General features: G+C 36.8%; 1 protein-coding gene across 1 annotated transcript; it reads left to right on the top strand.

Annotated features, from left to right (window-relative positions):
* The first annotated feature begins 33 nt into the window (after positions 1-33).
* abracl (ABRA C-terminal like) lies at positions 34-10,248 on the top strand. Its single transcript, XM_088089779.1, has 4 exons — positions 34-165; positions 3,661-3,778; positions 5,519-5,584; positions 7,375-10,248. Exons 3-4 carry the CDS (start codon positions 5,524-5,526, stop codon positions 7,557-7,559), a joined length of 246 nt encoding a protein of 81 aa, XP_087945905.1. The 5' UTR covers positions 34-165; positions 3,661-3,778; positions 5,519-5,523; the 3' UTR covers positions 7,560-10,248.
* The last annotated feature ends 652 nt before the right edge of the window (positions 10,249-10,900 follow it).

The following is a 10,900-nucleotide window of genomic DNA, read 5'->3' on the forward strand; positions in this document are numbered from 1 at the left end:
CTGTAAAAACTCCTCTGTTGACAAAGACAGCGGATCGGCACTCATATATTCAAATAAGGAATAGTTTCATACCGTTAATCACTTAGTTAACTTGTTGGGCCAGCCAAGCCAAGTGGCCAGCAGCGAGCTAACAGCTACCTTGAATCAAAGTCAGTGGCACTAACGGTAAGCTAACTAGCAAAGTGCGTCCACCTCTTCAGCCTGGACATATGTCGCGATTATCTCACGTTATAGCACTTCTTCTCCCTTTAATCCGTAGTGGGGTGGTGTTTCTGCGTTTCGCTGGAGACAAATTCCTCTGCGGGGCCGTTAGAAGTAAAGTTTCATGGTCTTTGGGCTCCTTCCTCTAGTAATCTTAGCCGCCATTCCTGCCTCCACTGTCAAGCCGCTCACAGTCAGAGTGGCACTTCCGGTGGGTTTTTCAAATTAAAACAGCAAGGACATGCGGTTCAGACTGAATCAGCTTTATTAAGCAAACACACTGGTGGACTCAGGGGTGTCCTCCCATGATGAAGTGTCTTCTCAGTGACTTCTTTTAAATCACTTCTAAAAACCCGTTTTTATAGACTTGCTTTTATGTGATGTTGTCTGTTTTAATTCATCAGTTTTAGTTTGTTCTTTAATTTATGTTATAATGTATTCTTTTATTCTGTCTTGATTGTGTTTAATTCTATTATAAGCACTATTATTTCGGCGTTTACTGCTAATGTTTTTTGAATTGTATTACTCTTATTGGTATGCTTTGTTGTTGTTATTTTTTGTTTTGTAATTGTTTCTCTCATGTTTAATTCTACTGTGAATTTTGTCTAGACTTAGTTCAGCATGATGTTTAGCTCTTATAGTTATGTTGCCCCTGCAAGAAACCCCTCTTGCTTTTGCTTTGCCTTGTTTGTCAAAGCACTCTGTAAACTCTGTAATTTAGAGGTAAAGTATTGAAAAAAGCTATACTTTGGTGCACTTCTAGTAGAGAAAATGTAATAAAATGCCCTCAAGAGTGCCCTTCCAATTGAGAAAATATGATAAAGTGCCATAAAGGATATCATTCCATTGGAGCAAACATGATAAATTGCCCCCGAGGGTTAGAGATTAAAGAAAATGTGATGATGTGATGATGACAAGGTAATGACATGGTGCCCTTCCAGTGGAGAAAAAGTAATGAATTTCCTTCTCAGATGGTGTAAATTTGAGAAAAAGCATTGCAATGTCATACAGGCTGCCCTGCATGCTATAATCCCCTCTGTGTGCTGGTGCCCACCATATGTACCTGCAGTGAGAAAGGTCACCAAATACATTTTAGCGTAGATTAGTTTGAATTGGCCATCTATTCATGACTGGAAAGACCAAAGATCTAATCCTATCAAATAATCAACTGCCTCCCCCAAATTGTGCAGCTTTGACTGATTAATCATATTTACTAAATAAATGAATATGAATGTAATTCGAAAGCAACATAAGGTTTTAGATGCATTATTGAAGTGGCCCGGGAGAGAACCATGAAAACTCCTTTTCTGGCATATATCCAAAAAATATTAAGCCATCCAAAAACCACACAAATTACGCTTTTGTTCTGAAAACAAATTTGTAACGCTTCCGGTCTTTTCTCCTGTTTCTTGGAGCTAGCCTGACAGTCTCGCGACGTCACTAGGCTACGGTCCGAGTCAGCGCGAGCTTGCTTGGCCTGCAGGGACCCGGATGAGTGTTTTCAAAATAAAAGCTACCCTGATACCATGCAGAGACGGGACAATTTACTGTGGAGAGAATACAGACATGAAAGAGGGGAATGTGTTAGACTATCACACTGTTTCCCGTCTTTCACAAGCCTCCTCCCTCTTATAGTGATTAGTAACATAAACATAACAAATAATAATAAATAAATTGTTTATCATGTCACAGTTTTCACATACAGGTTACTAATAGCATACTTAGAATAGAATAGAATAGAATATAAATACTTTATTAATCCCGTGAGGGAAATTGTTTTGTTACAGCAGCAAATAAGAGAGCAGAAACTGAATGAAATATTCGCTAAAAAGAGCAAAATAATGCAAATATACTGTATTTCTGCAAAGGAAGGCACTTAACATACTGGCTTCCATGTCACTCCCACAAATTCTTATCTTAAGCAAATAACAAGATCATATGTACCCTGTGACTAAAATGAGCTGCTGGGCCCCTTTTAAACCCTGTTCCTCCTTCTCTCTCAGAGCAATGTGTTCATGTTTTCTTGGTCAGAACACTACTTGGCCCAGATTTCCTTTGTGGTCATTTTTTAAATGCAATATTTAGAAATATGTACCATATAAACACAAAAATGATATTAAAAAAGGTCTTACAACTTTTTCATTTTTTTTGACAGAGGGGGCCAACCATGTAGGCCCCATAACATAGCATCTAAAGGTCTTCATCATGCCACTTGACACTAAATCAGGAAAGTCATGCAGGTGGAATATGTGGTGATAGGGAGACATGGAAAAGACAGGAAGATAGGAGAAAATTAGAGAAGGATCGCAAAAGAATGGATAGACTGAAAGAGATATAGTAGAAGAGGAAGGTGAGTATGAAAATAATAGAGAGAAAGAGTGTCATGCCACTGAGCTGCTGTGGCCTGTGCACAGAAATACCATTAGTTTTAACATATATGTTTTATTTTTGTCTTGATGAAGCCTCCATAATGTAAATACTTGGCCTTTTCTCAGTTGTCTGTATATACACGTGCATGTATGCAAGCATCCGGCTACCATGAGTTGCACGGTCACAGTTGTAGTGGATTAAAGGAAATGTCTCTGTAATTGTTTAAATGCATTGGTACTGCTCTGAAGGGCTGATAACAGATAGCTATTTTTATTTTGTAGTTGGATTTGGGCTCTTTCCTTAGTCATTTTTGGAAGACAAGAGAAGGTAACAGGTTTGTAGAGGCAGGCATACCTCTTCCATGCCATATATGGAGCACAGCGCCCGTCAAAGGATCGCATTGTGTCACGATGAAGTCAGATGAGTTTTAACGATGCATTCAAGGGCTGTGGGAAATTTGAGAAATCCACATCTGAAAGAACTTGTGGCAGTTTTAAAATAATTTCTACATGGAGTTGCCCTTTTTAAACATAAGGGTCACTCAATAGGAATTTTTGAAGCTCTCAGTCATATCTCGTGATCTTCATTAGTTTTAGTGTGAGAAGACTTTCATTTGTTGACCGTGTTATGTTTATGCAGAAATGTGGACTTGAGTCACAAATTTGATGACTTTAGATTTCATTTGACAAAGTCAGACAAGACTTAGGCTCTAGCTATAGTTCGACTTGGACTTAACACCAGTGACTTCACTCGGACTTGAGCCTTTTGACTTGAAATACTTGATACCTTCACCCAAACCCCAAAATTAAAAAGTATGACTAAGTGTGCCACAAATTAATTCATTTACAGTATTCATAATGCAAATAGTTTCTTCTTATTTCAACACACAAACACACACACAAATATATATATAATGTAAGTGTGTGCATGTGTATATGTATGTATATATAATTTTTTTTTCACATTTTTACAAACTTTAACCACTCAGCGCATTATACATATTTGATTTTTAAAATAATTATATTCATAATTATATACTGGTGCAAATTGTTTTTATTTTTACTGCATTTCTATTTTATATTTTTACAGACTTTATTTCTACTGCTGGAAGTTTCCGAGCAGACCCTGAATGTATCAACATCATCCACCGAAGCAGATTGAACAGAAAGTCGTCCATCATTTCACAAGACTCGAGAAGAATTAAAAGGTAAATATGCACACTTTAATGCTACATTTAAACTGCTCTGTGTCGACTTTTTTTCCCCCCATGTTTAGCCTCAGCACATTACATCCGCCTCTCGGTGTGAACTCCTCCGTCCTACCTCAGCAGATCATTTGTTGAACGAAAGGAGCTAACGTTACCGGCGAGCTCATATCTGCTGATTGTTTTCATTCTTTCTGTTATACTTGAAGTAACGAAACATATATTTGAATAGTGATTATTAACCCTTTCATAAGAATGACTGCACATATCAAAAAATGAAAAATAACAATAGGGATTTGTGTTCGGCGGTGGCTAGCTGAAATTGCTAATCCACCCATTTCCGCATTGATCACGGTCCGCCCTGCTCGTGCCGAGGCTTGCTACAATAATCCCGGTGCTGCTGTACGTGTATTATTTATTGTCATTTTTTGTGTATTTTTGATCTGTGTAGATTGCATTTATGGTCACCAAAAGGCCCCAACACCAGTTTTTGTGCGAAAATAAGGGAATCACACTCCCAAACTCAACTAAATTTATCTGGCAAAATTTGAATTATCTTGCTGAAAATCAAATATTCTGAATTAATACACTCTTGTTTAAAATTCGGCATGCAAGTTAAGTTAACGAACAACACTTATTCCAGTGATTTTTTTAAATTACTGTATCATAGTTGGTGCAAAGTGCCCATGTCAATTAGGAAAGTTATATTTTTTATTGGAATAAATGCTACCTCGTGGATTAAGCATATGCCGAATTGAGGAATGAGCATGTATCAAAAGATCTCCTGTTTCAGAAAGCATTTACTAACCACTGTAAACATCAGAACATGAAAATGACTGATTTTTTAACCGAGTTTGGCTTGGTGGTCTCTCCCTGCCAAGAGAGTAGCATTTATCATGGGTAATGATGCATACAGGTGCTCCGCGGATGACACATTTTTATAAATTTGGGGGGGTTCTTCCGACTTTTGTATGTCAATGAACTTTAAGTCATGTGGAAACAGTGATGTTACATAAAAGTAGGAGTAAAAACGTATTTTTAGATAAAACAGATATTGACAACATTTCTCTTGGGGCCATAACTTGCATTTGAAAAAAAATGTCATATTTGCAATATATCAAATTAAATGTGATCCCAATATGCTGCACAAAACGCTCAAAATCCCAGTGTTATTGTATCATCACTTCAGTATCAGGATTATATGGTACTGTGGGGCCTCTGGTGATTCTCGCCTCTACACAGATGTGATGTATTTATTGCTCAGAACATTCAAACAAAATGTTGAAAACAGCTTGCAGCTTTAACTTACAAGTAATTTTGTGGCAGACTTGTTGTTGCACCAGGACATCACCTCAAACTACGAAATTCTGTCTTTACCCAACTAACGTTTATCAGCAACTTCTCCAAATAATCTCACTATGCAACAAACTTATACCATAGTAAGAAACTGCATGTGAGAAAAAAAAACTGATGTGCAATATGTGAATTACTAAAAAGTTAATTACTATCAATTTAACATTTATTCTCGTCCGCCATGTTTCTGTATAGGCTTTATGACATCAAATTGGCAACTTTTGTACAAAAATTATCACTGACTTTCCAAGTTGTTGTTCCGACTAGAGGGGGTGTTCTCATGAATTTACCCCATCCCACACAGTGTATCTGATGCTTTACAAAATAAGCAAGAGGTCTATTTTTGTTGATTTATTTAATATTTTTGCTTTGATTTGTTTTCCCTTCTAGCCACAATGAATGTCGCTCATGAAGTAAACATGCTGGTGGGGGAGATTAAGCGACTCGGCAGTCCAAGTGAGTCCATGCTGCATCTGTGTCTGTGTTGATGTGTTTCATCTTGAAGTACTTGGTCATAGCTGGACAATTTTAAAGCCCTGCTCATGCTATATGAATTCAGATAAATCATACACATGCCATCATGTGATCAGTAGTTACAGCTCACTGCTGCTAATGCTGTAAACAAACATTAATTAGAGCACCAGGTCACACGGCCTTCAGTCTTCACTTGCTTGTATTTATTCTAAAAATATCTCTTTAATAACCCTTTTTTCAAGCTCTGTCTTTGGTTCGAATTAATGTGAGAGTGGGAACTTTAGCTACCTAGTGCTAAAAGGTTTAGTCTCTTTATCGATTACTTGATTGATATTAAAATATGCAGCAAAAATTTGATTCACAGTTGTTAAATTTCAAGGTAAAATACTTGAATGAGCTGTATCCAGCTTCTAAAATATCATGATGTGCAACTTTTTTCTATGTTATATCATTTTCAACAAAATACCTTAGATTCTGGACAGTTTGTCAGACAAAACAAGCAATATGAAGAAATCATCATAACAATAACAATATCAATAAACTTTATTTATCTAACACTTTTCAAGCTTAAGCGCAGATAAAAAGGTTCAAAGTATTAAGATATCAGAAACCCATGTAGCCCCTCCCCTGCCCCCTTATGACCTAACCAAAATTAACAACATTAAAACGTTATAGCAGAAATAATAAGATGGCATCAATCGCATTTCATCCACTCCACTCTCCTGCAACCGGGCATTAGTCTTGGTAGAGGAACAGCTCTTGGTCCAAATCCGGTCAGCCTCCCCCTGATGCCGGCTCTCCTCCCTCTCTTCATCTGGTTCTTTCATTTTTGTTTCCCCCCTCTGGTCTAACTGGCCGCTCAGCATATGCCGTTTGTGGGGATCCTTTCGCGGTTTGCTACATTCAGACCAAACCCTACACAACTTTTCCCGATGCTGATAAGTGCTTCTCTATCATAGAAAAGTCGTGCTTCAGCAGAAGGGGCCATGGTGTGAAAAAAAGTAGAAAAATATAGGAAAAAAGTAGCAAAGATTTGAGGAGCCATATGCTGCTGCATCAACATGCGCAGCAGTCGTCGTTGGGAATAATAATAATGATGATAATAATAATAATAACAACACACTAAGAGAAATAAAAAATTGGAAAATGGGGAGGTAAGGATGGACTCATTAATGGCAGAGTAGAAGTGCACCATCGTTGTCTTAACTGATGTTCACCAAAAAGCCTAAAGCCAACATAACAAGTGGTTACTCCAAAATAAAATCCAATATTAATATAAATTCAAACTACAAAGCTGACTTGAAAAGGGAACTGTCCACTATAGTGGCTAATTTTGGTGTAATTCTCATTTATCTGGGGTGACTTCAGGGCTGACTCTAAGGAAACGTCTTTGAGTAATGCAAGAAGTAGGGGTAGACCGGTTTTTCAGGGCAGATACCGATTATGAGTGTTTAATAAAAGCGATAACCAACATTTGGAACCAATATGCAATTATAATATTAACATGAATGGATAACAAAGTAAAAGTCCCTCCCATGCTGACACAGTTTTGCACTTTTTAATTAATTTTATCAGTGATCATTAAAATAAAACGCTGATACAGATAATCGGCAAAATGTTTCCCGATTATCTGTAGTTTGGGCTCCAATAATCGGCCAGGCCGATAATCTGTCGACCCCTAGCAAGAATCCTCAAATCTTAACTACTTTAAAAGTGATGATCTGTCCTGTTTGAAAGTAACCTCATCAGCCTCCTCTGCTGTCCCATTTTAGACACTGACGGTCAAATGTGCGTGAAGTTTGGGGTCCTATTTAACGATGACCAGTGTGCCAACATCTTCGAGGCGTTGGTGGGCACCCTGAGGGCAGCCAAGAAGAGGAAGGTGGTTAAATATGACGGCGAGTTGCTCCTGCAGGGCGTCCACGATAACGTCGAAATCATCCTGCTCGAGGGATAAGGCCAAAATTTGTACCAGGCGACCTTCTAGCGACTAACTGACTCCTCCCAAACACTGAGCTTCAGCAGTGTACGGCCTGTCACTGAGCTTCTTTTTTCAGCTCTCTTCCTCCATGTGCAAGGCTCATTATTTGAATTTAACACATATTGACCAAACAGTACACTTACAGACCCAGCTGGCATGTCCGCCTATGATTTCATTTGATTTCGCCGTGCCAATCAAAAACAGTATCACAAATATTTTCAGGGGCTGAAAAACGGCCCCTGTCATAGTTTCAGATTACTAGGAAAAATGGTGTTTCTCTCCTCTGCGGTGCTGCTGTTTTATCAACCACGGGTCTGGAATGTCATTTTGATACACTTTTAAGACTATAAACGCACAAAACAGGAATGTAATCATTTGTACAACGCATTTATTTGGGTATTTTTTTTGTTAATTTTGGGAGAAATTACATAACCTAACGCAACAAATGCCTCTCTTGACGGTATCGGTGTACAGGTAAAGGACACACATTTAGTAATTTTGAAAAACTTCACATTTTTAATTGGAGCGCTCTGATCTTGACAGTGTTTGTAATGGAAGCTTGTTTTTAAAGCTGCAGTAGGTAATGTCTCCATTCATCAGCCTCGGGAGGGATTGGGAGTTAACCCCTCGTTACCTAAAAGCCACATAATGTGTGTCCCTCACTGAATCTGGTGCAGCTTTAGAGAAGGGGTAGTGTGTGTCCACCACCATTGTCACCAAATGGCACTTCCATTTATTGTTTACATGAGCCATTTCTACTACCTCCTGTGGACTTTGTAAAAAGATGTTATTGGACCAGTGCTTTTGGTAATATAAGAACAATTCCTGCATAGAAATGACAGAAAAATTTATTTCAAGTAAGACTTTTGCACCTTTTTGTACTCGTTGCAATCTGCTACAGTAATTTTTATTCCATCTTTTTACACGTGGTCAATAATGAAATTTCTCTGCTAAACAAACTCCAAAACTTGCCTTTCGTTAAGAAACAGTTGATGAGCAAATGGCGAATGTATTTCTCGTGCAATTTTTATTAGTGTATAATAATTACAGGGTGATTGGTGCCAAATGCAAAAAATGAATTTGTGATGTTTCTCAGGACCAAATCCACACAACCAAAACATGTTTAGTAATTATCCTGTAGCTTAAATTAGGTGTCTTACTTGTGACACAAGATGTGCATTTATAGTTTTATTAGTTTCCTTTTCTTAATTTTACCACTCTGTATTCTGTACTGTAGGTCAAATGATACTTGCAGATCAGGCATTATGGTTTTCCACCAACGAAACTCAGCACTTGCGGGTGTTTTGTTGTGTTTGTTTAAAGTAAAGATCCTTTTTTGATATTTTATTTTGCATGAAAAACCTCAACAAGCACTCCACGCTTTGTATGGTGGCCCAAAATGGTCAAAATTAAATATGAAAAAAACTATGAGACATTTTGAAATTAACAATCACATGAATAAACATAGACCAAATTTGTAATGAAACATGACATTTTGAAATAATCCATTTGATTTTTTTTTTTTTTTTAACTTAGATTCATTTCATAAAATTTTGCTTCATCCTGATTTTTCTCCTAATAACATGTCAGGTTATTGTAATACATTCCAGCTGTTTGGGGTTTTTTTTATTTCAAATTTACCTTTTATAAAGAGTGTTTTTATTTTAAAATGACATTTTTCCAAGTGATAACTATATTTCAAAATGCCACGGATCATCATGAAGAACTTGGAAACACATAGCTTTCTTTGCCCCGTTATCTTCGTTTACAAAAACTTTGTGTTGAAATGTGGCTTTGAGTGAAAAATTCATTTTCAAATAAAAAAGTTTGCATAAAAGACATTTTGAAATAAAAACACCAAGAATAAAATGTTAAATGACCTGTGATAAACAGCATTATTTAGAAAAAACAGTGTAATCAATTTACATTTCGGGAAATGATTTTTATTTTTATGGTGGGATTTAACAATTGAATGGCTCAAAAATTCATATACATACATACACACACACACACATATATATATATATATATATATATATATATATATATATAAATCACATCAAAGAGAAGCTATCAGCTGTGTTAAACCACACCTCATCTGCAAGTCTTACAAGACCCATGTCACATTCACTGCTGTTGTATCAACTTAGCTACATCAGGCTCAGGTGTTGGCTGTTATATCTCAATTTCACTTGAATTATGTCTTTCTTTTTACTGCATTGGCAGCATGGATAGAATAAGAACTTGTCGAAATCAGGAAAACGGTTGAACCTTGAAACAATGTAATCATCAGGATAAAAAACAATACGTTCAGTAAAAAGTCTGAAAGTTATGGAAATAATGGAGAAAAGCAAGAGTGAGGAAGAAACATGCTGCTTGCATCACTGTCATTTTTGTTTATCCTGCTGTGTGTTTCACTGGAGTGAGCTGAACATAAATGCATACGACAGCACAAGTTCACACTTAGCAAGAGGAGAAAGTTTTGATCGAAGCAGTGCCAATACTTCCAGCCATTTCTGTGAACTAGGATGCTTGCACGATGTGTTCATGTGCGTCATGACTGTCTTTTTGTATTGGCAATAACACATTCCTAACCCAACAAAAAAAGGTTTCAGTTACTGTGGAAAACAGTCCAAGAAATAAAAACTACACTTGAAGCCTTGAATCTGTTTGCTGTGTGTTTTTTCTGATGACTCTAAAATTTAAAACACTATAAGAACAATTCATGCACTGTATTTTTTAAATAAAAAAAAACAACTGTGACGCTGAGACTGGACATGCTGCATTGTTGCATGAGGTTACATCTTTTTTTTGTTGTGTCTTTTAGTTTTCAGTCATTTTGGTTAACATTTTTGGTTCAATTTAAATACTTAAAACTTCTGCCATTAATAATGTGGCTTTTTGTCTGTCCAAGCACTCCACTGCTTTGGGATCACAGTTCATGTAACCTACTTACTTACTTTTTTAAAGATCACCATTATGTATTTTTTTGCAAGAAGACTGTGGTATCAGCAAGCAAACAAGTTAAAATATTTACGAAACAGGTGTTGCTTGGTGTGATGGATGTTAGCTGAATTGGAGAACAGTTGTTATTGATAAATTGTCCTTAGTTGTGTTTACACAGGTTTTAGCAGCGAACGAATAAGCAAGAAACCTTTAAATTGTAAGATTTTTGAATAGAGTTTGGCAATCCAATCTCCTTTGGTAAAAATATTTTCTTTTGACTTGTTATACATCTTACTAACTCTGGTGCTGAAATATATAATTAAATTTAAACATCATTGACTGTTACACAGGTGCTTTAATTTATAAACCCG

The sequence above is a fragment of the Plectropomus leopardus genome, chromosome 16 (assembly GCF_026936395.1).
Source record: "Plectropomus leopardus strain MGB_pleo_1.0 chromosome 16, ASM2693639v1, whole genome shotgun sequence".
Classification (NCBI taxonomy): domain Eukaryota; kingdom Metazoa; phylum Chordata; class Actinopteri; order Perciformes; family Serranidae; genus Plectropomus; species Plectropomus leopardus.

Excerpts from the sequence above, each read along its gene's own strand:
- abracl (XM_088089779.1), top strand. The coding sequence starts at position 5,524 with ATGAATGTCGCTCATGAAGTAAACATGCTGGTGGGGGAGATTAAGCGA. Across the intron at positions 5,585-7,374 it reads TAAGCGACTCGGCAGTCCAA|ACACTGACGGTCAAATGTGC; the intron begins GTGAGTCCATGC and ends GTCCCATTTTAG.